We start from the raw sequence: 23,217 nt of genomic DNA on the forward strand, positions 1-23,217 counted from the left end.
ATTATATATCTTCTAAAATTTCTATACCATATTTTCCTCAGAGTACTTTGTGCTCATTGTTTTATCTAATGCTCCCAACAGTGCTGGAAGAACGTCGGGAGTCTATTATCATTCCTATTTTATAGATGAGGACACTGAGGTGCAGATCACTGAAGTGACTTGTCCAAAGTGAGTGATAGGCTGACCTACTAGCAGTGATAGGCTGACCAGGAGCCATGCCTTTGGCTAGCATGGCAAGGGTGTCCTGCCTATCACTGCTAGTAACAGGAAATGATCACTGGCATTGAGTATTTACAACACACCACCTACTGTGTTAGGCCCTTTAGGTACATTTTGTCATTTAATACTCTTACAACCCTGCAGTGTAGGCCACTACTGTTATCCCCCCAATTGCTCACAAGGACACTGAAATTCGGACAGGTTAGGTAACTTGGCCAAAGTCACCCAACTAGTACTGGTAGAGCTGCAGTCTGAACCCAGGTTCCCTTGATTTCATGATCTAAGTTCCTGGCCATTTCCCTCCCTCCTAGCTCTACTGGACCTAGCCTCTGAAGATGTTCAAGACAGCATTGCTTATAAAAGCCTCTTCGACTCATGAGGATTTCCAGGCTCCATTATTTTCTCCGTGACTCCTTTAGAATTGGGAGCTGCATGGATAAGAAGCGGAGAAAGTAAAGGGAACTAACACTGTCTGAGTACCTCTTCTATGCCCTGTGGCTGCTAGAAACCCGCATCACAAGAACTTTATGGTATCATCATTCCTACTTTATGGAGAAGGAAAGACAGATTCAGAGAAGTGAAGAAACTTGCACAATCTCATCAGTGAAGGAGTCAGGACTTGCACCCAGGTCTGTCAGTAGAGGTGTTTTAAGGGTGAATGAGGAGAACTATTTCTCAGAGGCATAGGAGGACTTGAACCAACGGAGATTAGTTTAGCCCCTGCTAGTTATAGGCATTATAAATGATATACTGGAGCCCCATAAAGTATGCTATGAAGGAACTCAAAGGAAAATCCAAAGAGAAGAAAAACTGTGCCAAGTTTTTAGGCCACATTGCTTAGCTTATATCATGATGCCAGCAGGCCTTTGACTGAAATACATAGGAACTGGGACTTAACCAGCAAAAACACTTTGGTAAACATCATAATGATACACACATTTAGGAAAATGATGTTTTTAATTTGAAATGCTATGCAGCTTTGCCTTATATAGTCAGTGCTGGGAAGTTGTGGTGTACCAGGAAATGATTTGCATTTTAGCCTTAGGGCAAAAATATGGAACTTGTAATTATGTCAGAGAGAGGCAAAATCTTCTAACAAGAAAAACTAAAGCTATAAAAGTCTCAGGATGTGTGTTGATTAAACTGTTGTGTGGCTGAGCATTTTGCTTGAAACTTCATAGGGAATTTTCAGGTAAAATAAAAACAAAAACACACACTTCTGAATCTTCCGTACGCTTTTGCCAAAGTGCAGAAGTTGTGGATGACAAGCATGTTCCCACTCCCAGACTGGCCCGCCTGGGGTTTCAGCTCATAGGAAGAAAGCTGCATGTTCACCCCTGACATGCACAAAGCCAGGCTGAATTCTGTGATGCTGATCAGATGCACATGAACTGCCATACAGACAGGCCACCTCACAGATGCGACTCCACCACCTCCTGGGCCAGGGCTTTCTGCATCTGTGATCCAGCACCCCTCATTTTCCTCCTCGCCCCAGCAGCCCCAGATGGACTTCTCCAAGGGGGGCTCCATCTGTAGGGTCTGTGGGGTGACCAGAAGACTGATTGCCCTGCCCCAGAAAACTGGAGTGGAGAGGTACAGGGTGAGGCTGGAGAGTTTTAGGATTTCTTTGTACTTTCTCTCCCTAAGAGAGGTAGACTACAGCCATACTTCAAAGAACTGTCTGGCTCGGCAGTAGCCACAGATCTGGGTGCAAATCGTGGCCTGTCCCTCATTTACTGTAAGATGTTGGCCAAATCATTTGTCCTTGCTAAGCCTCTTTTCCATGTATGACACTGTGTTAATGATTCCCAGCTCACGGAGTTGTGAGAATTAAGTGAGATAATGTGATATTAAATCTATAGGACCTGATAAAGATACTATAATTATTACCTGCACTAATAGCATCAAACCTTGGACCTAATCAGGGCTCAGTCTCTTTAATGTTTGTGTGACATTAATATATGCATAACCACTATGCTATTCCTCATTCTTCTGAATGAGGCAAAGTTAACTAGCTTTGTAGGTCTTTAAACAAATGAAATGTATCAGCTGCAGACCCCCCATGTGCCACTTGCTTGATAGCAACAAAGCCATGACTGTGTCTGGGAGATGGGGCTTGCCCAAAATATTTGCTCTGCAGCTATGTTATCACACTGTCACCTGCTGCTGTGGCCTCATAGGAAGTATATCCTGGATGTTTATTATACATTATTTTTTTAGCTGGAGTTTATTTTGCAAATCATATAACTGATATAGGACTTACATTTAGGATATATAAAGGACTCTAAGATCTAAGTAATAAGAAATAATCCAATAGAAAAACAGATAAAAGATTTGAACAGATGCTTCACCAAAAGATATGTGGATGGCAAATAAGCACATGAAAATATCTTAAACATGATTAGTCATTAGAAAAATGTAAAATAAAATTATATTGTGAAACCATTACACACCTATTAAGAAAGATTGGTCATATCAAGTATCGGTGAGGATATGGAGGAACTAAGACTCTGTTATACAATTGGTGGGAATGTAAATTGATACTACTATTTTGTGTGTTCTTTATTTTAAATTTTATTTTTTTAATCCTTATCCAGGGATATGTTTTAGTGTGTGTGTGTGTGTGTGTGTGTGTGTGTGTGTGTTTAGAGAGAGAGAGAGAGAGAGAGAGAGAGAGAGAGGAAGGGAGGAGAGAGAGAGAGAGAGAGAGAGAGAGAGAGAGAGAGAGAGAGAGAGACATTGTTGTGACAGAGAAACATCAATTGGTTGCCTCCTGTATATGCCCTGACTGGTGATGGAACCACTACTTAGGTATGTGCCCTGACCGGGAATCAAACACCAACCTTTTTGGTGTATGGGATGACCCTTCAACAAACTATTTTCCAAAACAGTAGAGCCACCCTGCCTGGGCGATGCTACTATTTTGGAAAACAATTTGGCAGTTTTTTTTTTTTTTAAAGTTAAACATACACTTGTATGGTCCTGCAATTCTATTACTAGAGCATATGTGCATACAAAAAATTTTACACAAATGTTTATAGCAGTTTCATTCATCATGTTCCCAAACTGGAAACAACCCAAATATCCATCAGCAAGTAAATGGATAAATTAACTTTGTATATCTATTTAATGAAATACTACTCAGCAATAAAAAGGAATGAACTATTGATACATGTTACATGCATGAATCTTACGTTGGGTTCTAGAAGTCAGACATAAGAAGAATACATACTATGATTCCATTTGTATAAAATTCTAGGACATGAAAACTAATGTATGGTAACAGAAAGCAGATCAATGATTTCCTTGGGCTAGGGGTAGGAGTGAGGGATTATCAAGGGACATGAAACTTTTGAGAGTATTGAATACATTCATTATCTTAATTATAATGATGAGTCTCATGGTTGTAAACGTGTAAAACATAAAAATATATATTGTAAATATGTACAGTTTATTGCATGTTAATTATACCTCAATATACTACAAAGCAATTATAAACATTTGGGCTAATGGTATGAAGAATCCTATATAATAAAACCCTAATATGCAAATTGACTGAATGGCGGAATAACCGTTCACTATGACATGCACTGACCACCAGGGGGCAGACACTCAACGCAGGAGCTATCCCCTGGTGTTCAGTGCGCTCCCACAGGAGGACACCACTCAGCCAGAAGCCGGGCTCATGGCTGGTGAGCACAGTGGTGGTGGCGGGAGCCTCTCCTGCCTCCACTGTGGGTGGTAAGGAGTGAGCGGTCCTGGACTGCGAGAGCCCTGGACTGACAGAGGGATGTCCAACAGCCAGCTTAGGGGGATTAGGCCTAAGCCGGCAGACGGACATCCGCTGAGAGGTCCCGGACTGTGAGAGGGTACAGGCTGGGCTGAGGGACACCCTCTGCCCCCCAGTGCACGAATTTCGTGCACCAGGCCTCTAATCAAAGAATAAGGGTGGAAAAAAACCCTGAATATTATCTATCAGTTTTCAAGCCTATTAGAATTTCCATTATCCCATCATTCGAGTGACTATTTTTTCTGTATATTTTACAAAATATCCAATCCAGGCAGTCAGGAGCCTGAGAAGAGACTCCTCCCATTGTTGGTAGACCTAAAATACAGCGTGGAACCACCCAATGCCAAGACAGATTGAGAAAGGTTGAGCTTTGTTCATAGAGTTCCATACTTTGAATTAAGTGCATACTCTGCTTTGGTTCTGTTAGAGCCGTGGTCCGCAAACTGCAGCTCGCGAGCCACATGCGGCTCTTTGGCCCCTTGAGTGTGGCTCTTCCACAAAATACCACGGCCTGGGCGAGTCTATTTTGAAGAAGTGGCGTTAGAAGTTTAAGTTTAAAAAATTTGGCTCTCAAAAGAAATTTCAATCGTTGTACTGTTGATATTTGGCTCTGTTGACTGATGAGTTTGCCGACCACTGTGCTAGAGGCTACTTTTTTCAAGTCCACAATTTGCTTCCCCGGTTGGGTGTGGAATTCAGTAAAACCAGCTTTTGCACGTGCCTTTGTTCAAGTATGTACCTGGATGTGTTTGGAACAGGAGAGAAAAGTGACCAGAAGCAGGATTACTGCAGTCTGGGCTTAGTAGTTTGGCTGACCTCTTTTCGCTGGTTCCCTGGGTTGATGGGACTTTGCTAATTGATGGGGCTGAAGGGGGCTAGTCCAGCCCAGTCATCCTGCTCTGGACTTGGACGCAGTACAAACATTCCTGGTGGGGAAGCCGTGCATTTTGTCCTTTGGAAGCAGGCATCGGAACAGGACTGCTGGAACAATTGCAGGCTGCTCTGGTGCAGAAACCGCAATGACTTCCACAAACCTGGGCGAAGGCAATCTGGCTCTCTTTTTGTGCCAGTCTCTGAAAGAAAGAACCCATCCAAGTTCAGAGCATCTTCAACATTTTGAAGTTGTGATATTACGTGTGAATAATCGGTGTCTGTGGGACTCTGAGAGTGAAAGCAAGGCTTACCGGGGTTTCTCATTACACCATAGGAAAGAAAAAAACCTAAGAGTCAGGCATCAGCACTTCCATCTCACATTCATTTTCAACCAGGGAATAGCAAGCGCTACAGTGCTGTAGAGTCACTTGCATTTAAACACCCTGTTTCACAACCCATAACCATGTTCCACATAGTAACGTCAGTACCATGGAGATGATACAGTAGGAGCTTGAAAGTAGGACATGTGCAGTCTTTTTTCATTTTGCTAAGAACTCGGTTCAATTAAAATTCCGAGCAGTATTATTCAGAGGCAGTGTGGAATGGCGGGCCCTCATTTCTGACCCAGCATTCCTCAGGCACATAGAGACCTGGCGCTGAGGGATACTGAAGAGAGAGCCTTGTCTGTCTTCTATGAGCCCTTCAGCCTAGATCCAGAGACTGAGCTGAACAGGCAGCTATCATGCAGAGTGATCTGTGTGGCAGAGAAAGTACCTAGGACAGGGGACCTGTAGGAGGGTCCCCCAACCCAAACTGGGAAGGTCAGGGAAGGCTTTTCAAAGGCTGAGTCAGAGTTCCCTCATGAGGAAGTGGAGGGAGGTCTCTAACCACCCATTTCACAATGAGCAAGTCATGCTCTCTGAGCTTCCGTTGTGGAGGTAATAATATCCCTCAGCGGTGGCTGGTGCGGATTAAATCAGCTGATGCACAGGAAGCACCCAGCCCGTCACTTGCAGGGCAAAGGCCCTCCCTTTCTCTCCCCCCCCTGCCTCCCCCAGCGAGGAACGTGACTTCCGTGGGGGACTACACGGAGGTACCGTCTGCAGGGTCCTCAGCTGTCGTCTCTGGCACTCGGTGTTTATGTCCCTGCTTCCAGGTCCTGAGGTCTTGCCCTTGGCAGCGGGTGTGGGACGTGCTCCTGCACAGGGCGAGGTGTTCCGTGTCCTGCCTGTGACACTTCATTAGGGGAAGCGGCGGCCTCTGGGCACGTGGTGGAGGCAGACAAAGGCAGCCGCTGGGCTGTGTTGGACAGAACACCACTGTGGCCCTGGGTGTGTGTGTGTGGGGGGGGGGGGGGCGAGAAGGGGGGTAGGCAGCAGCCATCATCTGCTGTCACAGGGCAGTGCAGGGAGCCCAGAGAGAAGGAGGCCTTGTAACCAAGGGGAGAGGAGAGAGGACAAAGAGGAAAATCATCTCCAAGTACGACTCAGCTTTGCTGTGTATCCAGCTCTCCTGCAAGTAGCACGTTCTTCCGAGGGTGCTATGAAAGTGAATGGTGCCATGAAAGTGAACGGGGGACACTCTGAGCGGTGGGCAGGCATTTCTCCACGCGAGAAAACAACGCCCCACACTCCGCAACAAGTCGGACAGGCTTTGCTTTCGGCCCCAATGCGTTTCCTTTCGCTCATGTCTCTGTGCCTCCCTCCGTTCCTAAGGCGACGTTGCATTTTCCAAACGCAAATGGCCTTCTCAGGTTGCAGAGCCACCTGACCTTCAGGTTTTTCCGCACAGCTGTCACAACACACTCCCCCGCGCCTGCTACTAAACGGATCAGACACAGCGGTGCAGGCCGCGAGCGGCCGACTCCTTCCCCGTTCCCGGGCTTTCCAGGAGAACCTGATGTTATTCTCCGAAACTTCTCATCTGTTTCAAAGGGTACAATTTCCTGCATTCTCTGGAGGGAAATCAAACGCCCCGCGCTTAGGAAAGAAGCCCATCCCTCGCAGAGTTAGCAGACCTCTAGGCAATTATGGAGCGATTATTCCGAATTTAGTGTTTCCTCACCTCATTTCCCGTAACAATGACGCCAGTGACCCGACTGCGGGCTTTTCATCTTCCCCGTGAGCTATCAGGAAATAAATCACAAAACTAAAGATAAGCCACAGGGACCTCCCTTTCTCTGTTCTCTTCCCAAGCCTTCTAGTCTCTTCCCCGAGGCAACCAGTTCCCCCGTTCCCTTTTTTCTTCTGTGGTCTCTATTGCGACCCAAGAATCTTTTTCTTTCAGTCTCTCTTCCTAATCTTTTCCATTATACACCTGATCTCCTGACAAATGCGATTCTCTTTAAAAATCACTTCTTGGATTTAGAAATTGCTCTTGAAGCAACATCACGTTCCGCTGGTTTCCCAGGCCTGTTCCTGCCCTGTCCCTTCTCACCTCTGGACTGGGTTATATTTCCCACCGTGGTCTTCACTCCACACTCCAAACGCATCTCTCTCCAAGTCTCCCTCGTTCCCTTTTCATTCCCTAAGTTATCTTTTACATTTCCTGCTGTCAACCATCTGCAGCATCACCTTGCTCTCTCCACTTCCTAGAAAACTTGTCTTGTGAATCTCTCCCCTCCCCTGCTCCCCCTCCCCCCCAAATCCCAGGATAATTTTCCTGGCTATGCACTGATGTGGTGCTATGATGGTTTTATTTTACACGGACGTGTTAGGCACTTGGAATAGTTGTTTTAGCTCCATTGCTGTGAATCTCTTTGGCTTAGCTCTTTCCTTTGGCCACCTTTGATGAGTCTGACCCTTGGGACAGAGAAGGATTAGTGCATTCATTTCCCCTCGACACCTCTGAGACGCGCTCTTCTTCCTCTGCGAGATCCCGAAGGGAAGGATGCTGCGGATGCCGCGGGCTCCCATTGCGGGAGGCGGGAGCGCGCCCTGTGGCAGGGTGTGTGTGTGCTCTCCGCTGGTGGTGGCTCCTGGCGCCATCTCACAGCACAGAGCAACTGTTAGGATTTGGGGGCAAGTGTGCCCACACATCAGATTTAAACAGAATGACGGATCTGGGTTGAGTTACCAGTTTATAGCTTGGTGGCCTTTTCTTTCTCAGCTCACGCACCTTCACGGCGGCTTAGGGAAGCAGCACGGCCCTGCGTGTCTGTTTCACAAGTTGAGCAGCAGATTCTGCCAGGAGTGGCTTGCTGAGCAGGCCTCCCTGCGTGGTCTGCCTGGCCTGGGCGGGAACCAGAACCGCAGGCCGCAGCAGGACTCCTGAGGGTCTTTCTGCTTCTGTGTGGACGTGGGCGGGGAGCCTGGTTTCAGCGAGGGGAACTGAAAGGCATGCTCCAAAGGAAATCACTAATATCTCCGCCAGAGAGCTCCTCGGATTTGTTAGTCGCCAGTTCAGGGAAGATGCATGGGGGGAAGCGTGCTGTTTAGCAATAAAAACACATTAGCACAGTCTGCTTACTGTAGCCCTATACTGGCGAGTGGTAATTAAATCTATATATTTCTCGCTTTATAGTTTTCTGCAGCTGAGTCTCTTGAAGACTTTGTGCACTTTATCTGATTCGTCAAGGCCATGTTCTCTCTCCTGCCTCTGGAAGAGGCTGCTGGGCCTTGTAATCGCTTTTTAATATCACCAGATCGAAGACAAATGCTTCACTGGGTTTATTGGCAGAAATAAAGCACTTCCTATTACTCTTCTGCTGGGGGTCCAAGCCCTAGGAAACTAGGACTTTACAAGGCCACAAGGCTACAATCCCATTTCCTTTCACACCCTCCCTTTTCTTTTAAGTACTCTTAGATTGTAGGACCTCACTGTCTAGGGTTACCCACTTTGAATTTGGCCCCAAAGGGTGTAAACTGTACTCTTCATGACTGAGTGCTTTCCTTGGCGGGTGAGGCTGGTGTGGACCTGTGACAGAGTCACAGATACAGACCCCTGGTCTCAAGAGCGTCCATGCTCGTGGCCAGCCTGGCGTTCTCAGCTCATCTACTCTTTGAATTTCAGTGCAGGTTTTGCAAGCCAAGAATACAAGGTTTATCCCAGGGTTCGTGGTGGGTCTCATGGACAGTCTTGGAACTGTAATCATATTACTTCACTTAAGCAGCATGGCCAGGGAGCTGGCTATTGATTTCTCTCAGCCCCATCATGATGTACATCCAAAGTCGGTTACGTTCCACTATGTGAGAGAGATATCTACTGTTGAACGGAGGGAATTTAGTTTTTGTTGTTGTACACACCTAAGAGGGATAAAGAAATCTGGGGGAAAGAGAAGTAAAGTAAGCCCAAGTAATTTTCTTAGACGGCAAACTTAAAAACTGCTCACTGGTAAACAGTAAAATGTCAGGGACACAAAAATGAATTAGCTCACGGATGGGCTGATGCAGGCGTCCTCAAACTATGGCCCGCGGGCCACATGCGGGTGTTTTTGCCGTTTTGTTTTTTTACTTCAAAATAAGATATGTGCAGTGTGCATAGGAATTTGTTCATAGTTATTTTTTAAACTATAGTCCGGCCCTCCAATGGTCTGAGGGACAGTGAACTGGAACCCTGTTTAAAATGTTTGAGGACCCCTGGTGATGGATTGAGGAGATCACTGGCATCTGTAGAATGCTTCAGTGTGAGGCGAGGGGTCTGCTGGTGGCCCTCTCCCAGCAGGCTGTCGTCCCCACACCTCCCAAGCCAGAGCTCCTGGGATTCCGGTGCTAAGGCGACTGCCGGTCAGTGTTCCATTTGCCTTGCTCTCCTCACCTCACCGGCCTGCTGTCCCTGGACTCACTCCGGAACCATGGGGAGAAGAAAAGGGAATGTCATGCCTGGCTTCTTCCCCAGCTGTTAGGGCTTGTCTCCCTTCCTTCAGTCATCCTCCCTGATCTCTACAACGCCCACACCTCATTCGGGGTGGCAGGTTCAGGGGCAGAGACATTTGAAATGAAGCCTCCTTTTCGTGGCTCTTGGGAAAAATAATGGTGAAGCTATTGGATACAGGTGACTCCTAGTCCAAGATGGTAGGAGAGGTGGGACTGGGGCCTGCCTCTCCCTGTGCTGGCATCTGATTCTAACAAATAAGAACAGTTCTGGTTCAATTCTCTAATTTTTTTCCAGAAGCATAATGTTACAGTATGTTATAAATGTTTGAACTTAAAAAAAAAAAGTCAAGTAGGTAAGTCTATTTTTTCTCTTTAACTCTGTATTTTAAAACAATTATAGACTCACAGGATGTGGCAAAAACGATAGCAGAGAGAAGCCGTTGTGTCCCTTACCCAGTTTTCCCTAATGGTATCATCTATGTAACTACAGTATATCAAATCCACAGACTTCACTCAGATTTCACCATTTTTTACTAGATGGGGTTTTCTAAGGATTTCAAATGCTATGGCATTTTTTAAAAAATAACAAGTAGAATTGAAGTTGTAGTTGGAACAAATGTTCTTGTCTGGTATTTTCCTTTCTTTCTGTCTTGCCCTGTGTCCCCCATTGTGTGAAAAAGAGATGCCAGAAAGCATATATCAACAAAGAGTCTGAATGCTTACTCTGAGAAGCAGTAAATTAGGTGCCAAGGAGGACATGAATGCCATTAAGAAGAAATGATCTTGTGTCTAGGAATTATCTGCTTACACAGAATTATCAGCTCAAGACAGTATTTATTTTCTAAGCACATAAAATGTGTTCAGCACTTTTCTTTGAATTATAAACAGGTAAAAGCTGCTCTTCAGTCTGGAATATACATTCACTCCTCCTACCCAGCCTACCTGCTATCTCTTAGGGTCTTCTAAAACTAAGTCCTGCCTGTGTTCACTGAGTACATACTAAATTCAGATCAATGCCAGATCCTGGAGGTTCAAAGGTGGATTCTACACAGTCCTTTCCCACATTGAGCACACAATTTAGTGGGACACACAGACATTTTGAGCATAAATATTTTAAAGAAAGATAACCACTGTAGCAAAGAGAATGTCTAGGAAAAGAGGAGGCAGGTGACAGGGAGATCAGTCAGGAGATTGCTGTGGTGGTGGTTCAGGTTAGGGCAGTGGTCGGCAAACTCATTAGTCAACAGAGCCAAATATCAACAGTACAACGATTGACATTTCTTTTGAAAGCAAAATTTTTTAAACTTATTCTAATGCCACTTCTTCCAAATAGATTCGCCCAGGCCGTGGTATTTTGTGGAAGAGCCACACTCAAGGGGCCAAAGAGCCACATGTGGCTCGCGAGCCGCGGTTTGCCGACCACTGGGTTAGGGTAACAGGGCCAGAAACCAAAGTGGTAAGAAAGATTTAGAGAGGAAAGATGTGCTTGAGAGCTTGTTAGGAGTTAAATTTGATAGTACTTAGCGATTATGCGTCTGAAGGGATAAAATAGAATGAGATGTCCTGAGTGGTCCAGATGATGGGGTGGTGGGAATGCCACACACCAAGAGAGGGAGTTCAGGAGGAAGATCAGACTCTGGAGGAAAAGTCATGAGAAGGGTTTGGATATGTTGAGTTTGAGGTACCTATGGGCATCCAAACTAAGAGGCCTTGTTATCCTCTAGATGAGCTCATGCTGTAGATCATAAATGAAGCCTTGGAGGGAAAGACCTTGCTGGTAAGAATGTGTGGTAGGAGAGGGTTACGGAGAGAGCCCTATGAAATAATAAACTTTAAAAGATAGATGGAAGAAAGGGACCCTACAAAAAAAGATTGGGAAGGAGAGCAGAGGTAGAGGAAGAAGCGTATGGACAAGGGGAGACTGTCCACAATGTTAAATGTTTCAGATGTCAAGTGTGATAGGAAACAAACTGTTTCCAGTGGATGCAGAAACCAGGCATCCTTTATGATCCTTGTGAGTTCCATTTCAGTTGGCTGGTGGGAGGAGACAAAATGGTAGATTGAGTAGTGGTTTATATAAGTGAACCATTCAAGGAAGAGTTTGGGATAAGGTGACTTCGTCAAGTGCTAACATGGAATATAACAAAAAGTGACTGATATTAAATATTTAAGAAAATCCATAGTAGAGTGTTGGAGCTGAAATGCAACCCAAGGGACAGCGAGGACCTAGTCTCTTTATGACTCCCTTTATGAGAGGAACTTGTAAATATGCTATAGTTTAAAGGAGAAAACTAATGTCTGAAGAAGAAAAAGTAATCACGAAAGTGATGAATCAGACTGTATATTGCTGTGGTGAAATGGAACTACTCGTGTGGTGAATTCATTCTATAAATATTTATTGATAGGTATTGTGCTGTTTGCTTAGTATACAAAAAAGAAAAATAGATTCCTTGCAGAGAACATGCTTGTTGAATTTTATAAAGAGAAAATACTATTGCTATTCAGTGATGTCTAGCAGAGTGACAGACAAAAAGTGTAGATATAGTGAGCTATGGAAAAGGCGGCAAATAGTTCTGCCTAGGAGTTGGAGACCGATAACTGGAGCATTTTTAGCAGAGGGAACAGCATGAGCAAAATCAGAGAGGTATGAAGAGTGTTCTGTAATTTCAAGGACCGGTAAACAGCCTGTCGGGGCTGCAGTGTAAAGGTGGGGGGACAACAGGGAATGACTGAAGACTGGAAGCCACACCACTGACAGTAAATGGTGAGGAAGCAGATGTTTTAACAAAGGCGCCATTCTATTTGGGCTTAAGGTAAATCCGGGGGCAGCATGGAGGATGGACTGGAAATGTAAGGCAGGGAGTTTCAGATGATGGATAATGAGGTTCTGGGCTGGGAAAGTGATGGGAAGGCGGAGGGGAGGGAAGTTCGTCAGGAAAGAATTTGGAGGTGGACTTAGAGGCAACTGTTCACCTGTTCTCCTTGAAGGAGAGGAAATAATTCAATGAACAATGCATTTTCCAACTTACTGACTGGGGGGTGGGAGTAAGGGACAAAGGAAGAGTGGGTTGGGAAGGAAGATTCTGAGTTTGGTGTTGGGTATTTAGAATTTAGGTTCGTGTGGGAGTCTAGGTAGATCTTATGCCAGATCACAGGCTTCGCTTATGGTGTTAGTATGAATAATATATTTAATTATGGATCTCCAAGAAGCCCCTAAAGTAGTATAGCCTTTGGAAATGGGTTTAATCTGCAAGGAACGGAAAACACAGCTCACAGTGACGGAAACAAATGGAGTTTATTTTTCTCCCACGACAGACAAGTTGGCAGTGCTGTGTTGGTCCAGCTGCTCAGTGGTGTCAGGACCACTGCTGTTGGACTTGCCCTCATGGTTACGGAGTAACTGATGCAGCTCTAGATTGTGACCGCTTTCTTGTCATCTGCTTCTGTTTGGTCTCTTTGGGTAGAACTTGGTCACAGGACCTCCCCTGGCTGGAAGGTAGGCTGGAAGAGTAAGGAAGAGAATTGTTACTTTTACTTCAATTACTAGTTCCCCATCCTATGAGATGCAATGATTCTTTTAAAAAAATGCCATATAATTTCTGATGCCAGCTTTATTATCTTAAATTAAGCATTATATATATATTTATCTGCATATATATTTTCAAATAAATCAGTCTTCTATCCTAGTTGTAATATAAAGGAGAAATTCAAGGAAAAATGATCTTCAATGAAGTGCTTCAAAACGTACATTCTGAGGCATGGCTGCACTTGATGGCAATGAAGCAGTGAGAGGCTTGGCCTGGTGAATGTGACAGCGACGAATGCAGCGCAGCCCAGGGGCGTGGTGATGGTGCTTCCCAAACCGGAGGTGCTTTACCAAAACGAGGTGATGGTGCTTTACCAAAATGAGGACCAGCTCGCGGGCAAGTTCTGAAACAGCATAGGCCTTCCTGGATATGCATGGTAGTTGTTTCTTGAAAAAAATCAACTTGCATTAAAACGGCACAAAACTATTTTTGTTATATTTGTATATGCAATAGAGTTAGAGTCAAGGCTCAGGTAATAGTTTTCCATATTTAAAAATATCTGTGCGGAGTGCAAGAGAATTCTCAGTACAAGAGATTATGAAATACAGGAAGGTAGGTGAACTCCTAAGTCGTTTCCGTGGAGAAATAAAACCAAGGGAGTCGGGGAGGAAGGAGTGAGTCCTGGGCGAGGTGAGAAAACAACACAGAAGCCGGCCTGCCCGTTCATCAGGAAGCTCAGTCTGTCTCCGGCGGTGTGTGGTCCTTCGGATGCAGGAGGGAAGTCCAGCTTGAGGATGAGCGGGGCTAAGAGAGGCGTACCCAACCCTCAGCTCTTTGAGGAGCCAGAGGAGACCAGAGGCTTGGGTTCAGATGAAATGAGGCAACAGCAGCAGAAAAGCATCCAAGAATAGGACACAGGCCTGATGGCCTTTCTTCGATCATAAGTCATCAAGGACAAATGAGGAAGAGATTGGGAATGAGCTGGAGCAGTGGTCGGCAAATGGCGGCTCGCGAGCCACATGCGGCTCTTTGGCCCCTTGAGTGTGGCTCTTCCACAAAATACCACGGCCTGGGCGAGTCTATTTTGAAGAAGTGGCGTTAGAAGAAGTTTAAGTTTAAAAAAATTTGGCTCTCAAAAGAAATTTCAGTCGTTGTACTGTTGATACTTGGCTCTGTTGACTAATGAGTTTGCCGACCACTGAGCTGGAGGAACAAAATGAGATAATTGATGAGCTTGCCAGCCTGGTGGAGAACATAGACGAGAAATTCTGTGCTGAAACCAGGCATGTGAACATGGTGGACAGGAAGCCAGCATCTTGTGGGATGATCATGGTGATTTTATTGCTACTCGTGGATATTGTGGTTGCTGCAGTCTGGCCTACCAACCGGTGGCTATAGAGGGACCACCAGCTGTGACACCTGTCAATGATGGGGCAAAGCTCAGCACCCTTTTGATACATGAAAGATGCTCTCAATAAATCCCCTCAAAGCTCTGGGGGAAAAAAGGAGTTTGGAAGTGAACTTCAAGTGCCTGAGTCTGTGCTAGGATTTAGCACTTCTGGTCTTTATATCTGCTACTCACTCTAGACTGACAACTAAGAGTTAAATTTATAGTGGCAAATCCTATTCAGCAACGGAAAGTTTAGGAGAAATATTTAAGTCTTCACGTAAGTAGTGTATTTAGTTTTTAGAAGGAAAAGTGACTGGATAAAATGTCAATAAAAATCTCAGATCCTAAGTCTTATTCCTTCTGTCTTTCAGCACATTCTCTTTTCATTGTGTCCTTTTCACTTCACTTAGCCTATTCATTCTGGCATTTCTATCATAGCCTGAGACATTTTCAAAAACTGATATTTTAGGAAAATATTTAGAAATAGAAGCAAAGGGTTTTGCTTTGTTTCCTCAAAATACAGAGCTATTATTAGAGAGAATGTAATTCACAGGAGGAGAAAAATTGGTTTTGCTTAGTTTGCTTCCAGAAGTAAGTAGGAAAGAATGAAAATGACATTATGAAGAATTTTATCTTTTTTTGTGTGAAAAAGATAATCTGTAACTATGGATTGTGAAGACAATACAGGAAAAGCAAGTCTTTCTCGTATAGTTCTCCAAAGTTGCCTTTGAATTCAAAGGGATGAGTTTTTAAAGTATCACATTTTGAAGATTATAACATTTAATGTTTCCATAGTTTAGATTCAAGTAAAGGAACAATGACTTCAACCTTTTGTGTAAGAACTAAGAATATTTTTTAAAAAACGTTGCGCAGTTTAAGTTTAGACATTTCAAATGCCCTGTAATTGCCTGATTTTTTTTTCCCCAACTGGTTTATTAGTATTTTTAGGGATTCTAAACAGAAGAAGACCTTGAGTGTCTTTGTAAATGGATGGCCTGACGAATGCATCTTTTTTTTGTAGCATGGATTATTTTTCCCTCTGTGACAATTCCAAGGAATAACCAGATATGTAACAAGCAGTGGCTTGTTTGGGGGTTTTGAGGTGCTCCATATGGTGTCTTTGGCCTGATGCGGCATCTGGGTGAATTCTCCATGCTAGGGCAGGGGGTGCTGAAAGTCACAAAGAAACGGTCCTTCCTTTCCTGCTGCATGAAGGGTGGGAATTGTTCGTTGTGTCCCATTGCAGGGCCCTAGGGCATTTTGCTCCCAATAGGGTGCAGTTTCACGCTGTAGACCTTTTCAGTCCAACCTTGGGGAACAAGCCTTCCTATTATTGCTGTCTTCCACCATTCCCCCCCCTTACCGGCCAGCTACATGCCATTTTCCCCGGAGGCTATGTTTTCTAAAGCCTCTCTGTCTTTGCATGGGTTGCTCCCTCAGCTGGTTACCTTTTCTTCAGTGGCACGCCCACCTTCCTCACATGCTCATCAGTAAACTCCTGTTTACCCTTCACATATCAGCTCCAGCAGACGTCTCCCTCATCCCCTCCCCCCTCTGTTCTCATAGAACCTCATAACTACTTCCTTCTGTTATAGGGATTTTCACCCTATCTCTGACCCTATTATTATTCTTGGCAGCCCTTTAAGGGTGTGGATATTTTCCTATACATCTGTGTCTTCAGTGCTTAGTAGGTGCTCAACAACTTTTTGTTAAATGAATGGGGAAATGAATTTGTGACTCAGAACAGAACATCTTTTATAATTAATGAAGAGAAATGTTTGAGATGAATACTGCTATTTTTCTTTGTTGATCACCATGGAATTACTTGCTCCCTTTGTAGACTATAGAAAAAATAGTGCTGCAGCTTGTTTAATCTTATTTGGTGGCAATGACTGTATACAGACATTTGTATTTCCGAGCTAAGGCAGACTAATGTCTCTCAGATGAGTCAACCCTCCCTTTGGTCCCATAGTGAACTTTACTTCGGTCCATATGGTACCAGTGCTTTGTGGGAGATTTAAAGCGTTCACCTTCCAATGACTGTATCATTCATGATTTTATCCAGTCAGTCCTCTTCTTGTTTAGGTAAACTATTAATATGTTTATACTCACTGTTAAAATTGCACATTTTTATTTTTCTGAAATTAGCTCTGAGCCCTGGTACTAATATGAAAGATTTGGTAGTAATTCTGCTTTCATTATTCTTCTTACTCAAACTGTTGTTGATTTTATATGCCAAAATATTTCTACTTTTGGCCTAGGTCTTTTCCCACCGAGGAGGGCTGGTGTTTTTAGTCCTTTAATGCAAATAAACTGGCTCCTTTGATCATCCTTCTTATTTAGAATGACTCCAAGTCTACAATTTTTTTTTTTCATGGATGCTGATCCTAAATTTGTGAATTAGGAGAGGATTTTTTTTAAAGTTGTCCTCAGTTATTGGCCTCTATTTGGCCTTATTTTGTCTATATACTTTAATTTTAATTTTTATTGTAATTTTCTATTTCTTATTGGGAATGTACACATTTTATATCGAATTATAATCCCTGTGTTTTTAAATGACATATTTTACAGTGTTTTGTAAAGTGGAATGTGATATAGCCATATTTTGTTGCATTTTATTAGCTTTCTAAATATAGGCAGTTAGTAATAATTTTATACTATGTGTTAATGAAAACATATTTTAGTTGGGTTAATGTATATTTCTAAAAACAAAAATAATAAGAGATTCTTGTAGTGCTACATTAGGGAAATATGTATTTATGCATTCTAGCCAAGAATTACATCAGTAATTTTCAGATTATGTTGTAGGGAAACCAAGGTTTAGAATCTACTAACATGCATTTAGTGTTTACTTATATTGAGTGTTCTAAGTGATTTTTCACATAAGTCATGGTTTTGTGCCTTTAATCTTAAACTTTCTAAAATGGCAGTATTATACTCAGGGGGAAATTGATTCATTAAAAGGTAACAAACCATCATCTTTTAAATTAAGCTACTAAAAAAAAAGCATTTATTGCATTTTTGGGATTTGAAGATACAGTATAGTTAAGGTATTTAGAACAACAGATACCAGTTTTTGCTTGAAAGTAATTATAGTATTTTTTTGTTTGTTTCAAAATTAATTTCACTGATCATGTTAGGGGGCATGATGTATTATTATCAAAGTGGCATGTTACCCATTAATTCAGCTGACGGACATGCAAAAAGATGTAACAATGAAAATGTAGGCACTGCTATTTTCTGAACTTACCTTTAAAACAGAATGTAACCTAAGAATGATGGTTCGGTGACCTGACAGAGGGACGCACCACTCACTCCTCTCTGCTATTCCTGGGAGCTGTCTTGAGATACGTCTTCTCCATAGCCTTTCATGAACCACTTTATTCTTCTCTGGGTTCTCATGCTACTCTGTGTACGAGTCGGCTTGCGTACCTATATTTTATTATAGTTATTTGCTTCTCAGACTGTGTTTAGGTGTGCTTCATTGAGTTTCAATTTTATGTAAATGCATACGGTTTCTTCAAAGAAAACAATTCTTAATCCTTAGGGAAGTCTGTGCTAGTTGCTCCAGTTACCTGGTTGATTGTAGCTGCTGGTTTATCTGCTGCTTGGGAATCGCAACAAAATCCTTGATTTACTTTCTAAAAAAACAAGGGTATTGACTAGGATTCCTAAGCTCTCTTGCTTCTCCACAATGCTATCCTTATAGGATTCTAATCCATCACTAGAAATGTATCGTGAAATTGTTAATGAATGCTTGCAGAATGCTTCGAGAATTTTTAATGAGAAGCAGATACTTGTGGTTTGTCTTAATTAATAGATGGCTTATTAACATTTTTTTTTTTAACCAACAGTTCATTCTTAAAAATGTACTTTCAAGAATAAATCACAATCTGGGGAAAGATTGTAATTGCTTAGTAAAGTTTAACTTTTAAAAACAAGCATTATTATGATCACCGTAGAAACCAAGAATCTATGTATGTAAGTAGTTATTATAAAAGGGACAACAGCAGCAGCAATATACAGTTTTCATGATTTTTCAAAATATTTAAATATGATAGCAGGATTTTATTCCTAAAAGAGGCAAGACAAGTACTTTAATACCCTAGGGAAGCTAAAATCTATAGAGATTAAAGGCTCATTCATTCCTTAAATAAAAATGTGCTGAATGCCTATATATGGGTACAATGACTGAAGGCGCAATGGTAATTTACTCTATTTGATTTTGAGACTAGGAGAGACAGATTTATAAACAAACTAGAGGCCTGGTGCACAAAATTCGTGCACGGGGGGGTGGGGGTCCCCCTCAGCCCAGCCTGTACCCTCTCCAATCTGGGACCCCTTGGGGGATGTCTGACTGCCGGTTTAGGCCTGATCCTGGTGATCAGACCTAAACCAGCAGTCAGACATCCCTCTCACAATCCAGACCACTGGCTACTAACTGCTCGCCTGCCTGCCTGATCACCCCTAACTGCCCCCCCTGCTGGCCTGGTCACTCCCAACTGCCGCCCCTGCTGGCCTAGTCGCCCCCAACTGCCCTCCCCCCTGCCAGCCAGGTCGCCACTAACTGCCCCCCCCCCTCGCTGGCCTCGTCGCCCCTTACTGTCCTCCCCTGCCAGTCTGGTCGCCCCCAACCCCCCCCCCCCCTGCTGGCCTGGTCACCCCTCACTGCCTCTCTGTGCCGGCCTGGTTGCCCCCAACTGCCCCCCTGTGGGCCTGGTTGCCCCATGCAGCCTGCTGCTTGGTCATTTGGTTGCCCCTCACTGACCCCCCTGCCGGCCTAGTCACCCCACACAGCCTGTTCGGTCATCCGTTCGGTTGTGATGGTCACTTAGGCTTTGATATATAGAGATGTATTAGTTGATAATATAGTTCTTATGGTAGAAACACAGAAAATGTTTTTACCATATAAAACATTTAACTCTGGGGTTACATGTTTGAGTGCATATAACTGCTGTGTTGTTTAAGGCTCCACAGAAAAGCTGATTTTTAAAGCAGTTTCATTAAAGAAGGAGTTATGAAAAGGCCTGGGTATTTGAAGGAGAGTGTCAAGTTCAATGTAGCTAGAGCATTACTGTCCAATATAAATACTAGTATAACTATGTAAGTTAAAATTTTCTAATAGGCATATTTAAAAGTAAAAAAGGGACAGGTAAAATGAATAATAATAACTTTTATTTAATACATCTGATGCATTTTATTTATTTTTCTTACTTAAATATGAAGTATTTGATTTTAAAGAACAAACCAGGTGTTTATTTTACACTTACAAAACATCTCAATTTGGGCTAGCTACATTTCAAGTTCTCAGTATATGAGGGGGGTGGGGCGGGGAACCTTTTGTTTCTTCTTGTCTGAGTGCTGTGGCTAGGACTTCCAGTACTAAGTTGAATAAGAGTGGTGAAAGTGGACAACCCTTTCCTGTTCCTGATCTTAAGGGAAATTCTTTTAGATTTTCATCATTTAGTATGCTGTCAACTATGGGTTTTTCATATATGGCTTTTATTATGTTGAGATATCTTCCCTTTATTCCCACTTTGCTGAGAGTTTTTATCATAAGTGTGTGCTGGTCTCGTTATCTTTTTATTTTAATCTTTTAGCATATTTTAAACAGAAATATGAGGTAGCATGTGATTGCATGGTTTTAATAAATGCTGCCTTATTAATAAGGCCAATCATTGCCTCTTTACTTCTTCATTCCGGGAAGTTATGGTGCCTGAATTTGATGGTGGGAGTTGGGCAGTGGGTGAGAAGGGAAGGATAATCCTGTTTGAAAAGCAATCCCTGGGTTGTGGGCAGATAGCTGTGAGATTCTTTTCCTAAAACATGTTTCTTATTTACGTAGACTATTTTAGGAAGAAAACAAACTGGAAAAGAAAAATGAAGTTTCTTCTCTTCACATTTGTTGGTGCTCACCTCTTAGCCTTGAACTCTGGCAAAGCTATATGCAGGAATGACACCTCGCAGAGGACTTTCCGAGAAATAAAAGAAGAAATAGCCCGCTATGGAGATGTCGCTAAAGCGATCATAGACCTTGCAGTTTATGGCAAAGCTCAGAACAGATCCTACGAGCGATTGGCTCTGCTGGTTGATACTGTTGGATCCAGATTAAGTGGCTCCAAGGGTCTAGAAAAAGCCATTCAAATCATGTGCCAAAACCTAAAGGAAGATGGGCTAGAGAATGTCCACCTGGAGCCAGTCAAAATACCCCACTGGGAAAGGGGAGAAGAATCTGCTGTGATGCTGGAGCCGAGAATGCACAAGATGGCTATTTTGGGCCTTGGAAGCAGCATTGGGACCCCTCCAGAAGGTATCCCTTGTGTGTTTTTTTCAAGTCAATTTGCCGTGTACTTTATAAAACTAATGTCCTATGGCATAATTTATTGCGGTATTCATGATTCATATTATAATTTGGGTGATAAGAGGGAAAATGTATTCATTTCCTATCCCATTGGTTTAATGAGTTCTCTACTGTTACACTCTATTTTCTTCCTTCTTCCTTCTCTCTCTTTCTGTCTTCTGTTACTTTAAGAAAGGTGATTGTGTAGGGCCATTTTTTAAATGACGTATATACAGCTATTGGTATGTGATATTTATCAGTCCTATCACTTGATAACTTGAAAATTGAGATATATGTTAGGATAGAAAAACTACGACTTCTTTCAAAGTGGCCTCAATGTACAGAATTTCTTAGAATTGGTGAGATAAGGAACAGAATTGTGTGCATTGAGTTGCTTTGCGTTAATTATTTTTACAGGATCCGAGGATTCTAATGCCAGGGTGGCATTCTACCTTTATTTATTAGGACACTGGCTCAGCTTCCTTAGACAATATACATGTTTAGATCAGAGAGATATTACCGGCCAACAGTGAGCTCTCAGTCAGTCTTGAATGTATTTGTGGACTTTTTCCATGGCCGAGGAACTAGTTTATAGAAACTTCTTGGCCTTCTCTAAGCATTTTTTAAATAAACATTTAATCTTGTCTAATGCCAAGAGAAAGACCCAAAAGATAAATAGATGTTCAGGTTTTTTTAATCATCCTTTTTCATGTAATTCACATACCATAATATTCACCCATTGAAAATACACAATTTAGGGGGGTTTTAGTGTATTGACAGAGTTGAGCAACTACCACAATAGTGTAATTGTAGACCATTACCATCGGCCCAAGAAGAAACTCATTGCTTATGCCTCTCGTTCCAGTGAGGCTGTTGCCCTTCTTTGATGGATCTGTGTGCAGTTTGGGAAGTGTTTTCAAGTGTGACCATGTTCTGTTTTGATTGTTTCTGAGTAGGAACATGCACATAGCCTTCCCCATCGCCAGGGTTTCCTGTGATCCCAGGAAGGCTTTTCTTGGTTGTTCCTTTCCCTGGTTCTTTCTGTTAAGCGTGCGAATGTTCTGCCATTTTGCTTATTGCTCGTCGTGTCATGAAGCTATCAACAAACTCGTAATTGCTTTCTACCAAGCTCTCCACTGTTTTCAGCAATACCCTGGTATATGGAATTCCCCGTGTTCTGCTCCAAATAAAGTCACTCCCTGGGTAAGAACTGAAAAGCTCTTCATCCTCCTTTCCTGCTTCTTCCTTGGGAGAACGTCTGTGCTACTTCTCAGGAGGTAGGCACAGAGATAGTGGCCTCTTTCTCCAAGAGTGATATCTCTAGCAGGTGCTAGACATGGAGGGTGGTATCTCTCGGTCTCCTCAGCTTATTTCTCCCAGGGTGGAACCTCTGCCCGTGAGTGGGCTGCGACAGGGGTGATCGGAGCCCCAGTATTCTTGGCACCTACACGTGCAGTTGGGTTTCTATTATATAAGTAGGGGCTGGGTTGAGGAATGGGACCTCAGTTCTTTTGCAGTAGAGTACCCAGAATAGAGTTTTTGTAACAGGGATCTGGGAATGGGAGAAGGAAGCCGGTTAGGGCCCAAATGCTACAGACTCTCATTATTCTAACTCAGATTTAGTAGGTTTTCCTGAATGTTTCTTTCCTTTCTTTCTTTCGGTTTTTTTTTTTTTTTTTTTTTTTTTTTTGCTTTTTGTATATATTTTTTAAATTGATTTCAGAGAGGAAGGAGAGAGAGAGAGAGAGAGAGAGAGAGAGAGAGAGAGAGAGAGAGAGAGAGAGAAACATCAATGCTGAAAGAGAATCATTGCTTGGCTCTGAATGAATGTTTCTTCATTGGTATGCCCATAGGACAATTTTGAGAGACTTTAAGTGATTTTTTTTTAAAATAATTTTCCCCAGTTAAATGATTTTGTAAGAGAGATCTGCCAAATTTCTTACACTACCATTTTGGAAGTACCACTGTGATGGCCAGTTTTGATCTCTTTGAGGTTGCATGAATAGGTGGTAGAGTCCTCTAAGGTATCAGGGAGCCCCCCTCAACCTGAATTGTACAGTGTCAACCAGGAGTTTTGTTCAATTGCCTTCTGTTATACAGGAATCTATGTTAGGAACCAGCATATATGCATATATATTTTTTTCTTCTCTTTTTTTCTTTTTAAGACTTAAAAGTCTAGATTTTTTTTTTCCGTGTGAGAAAACCAGCTTCCAAGAGGATAGGTAGTTTGCTCAAGGTTATACAACTCATAAGAGAGGCCAAAG

The 23,217-nt window shown here is 42.9% G+C and overlaps 1 protein-coding gene and 1 pseudogene across 3 annotated transcripts in view; both read left to right on the forward strand.

Annotated features, from left to right (window-relative positions):
• Positions 1-23,217, forward strand: part of CPQ (carboxypeptidase Q) — a 372,988-nt gene that overhangs the window by 58,947 nt on the left and 290,824 nt on the right. For both annotated transcript variants that reach the window (XM_079796014.1, XM_079796013.1), the window contains exon 2: positions 20,459-20,923. In XM_079796014.1, coding sequence (XP_079652140.1) covers positions 20,494-20,923 — 430 coding nt within the window. In that variant the 5' untranslated portion in view covers positions 20,459-20,493. The remainder of the gene's footprint in view (positions 1-20,458; positions 20,924-23,217) is intronic.
• Positions 14,018-14,621, forward strand: LOC307114102 (syntaxin-8-like; annotated as a pseudogene). Its single transcript has 2 exons — positions 14,018-14,210; positions 14,433-14,621. The product of its transcript is annotated as a syntaxin-8-like (transcript).

This window comes from Cnephaeus nilssonii (genome assembly GCF_951640355.1).
Source record: "Cnephaeus nilssonii genome assembly, chromosome: 18".
In the NCBI taxonomy this organism is placed as follows: domain Eukaryota; kingdom Metazoa; phylum Chordata; class Mammalia; order Chiroptera; family Vespertilionidae; genus Cnephaeus; species Cnephaeus nilssonii.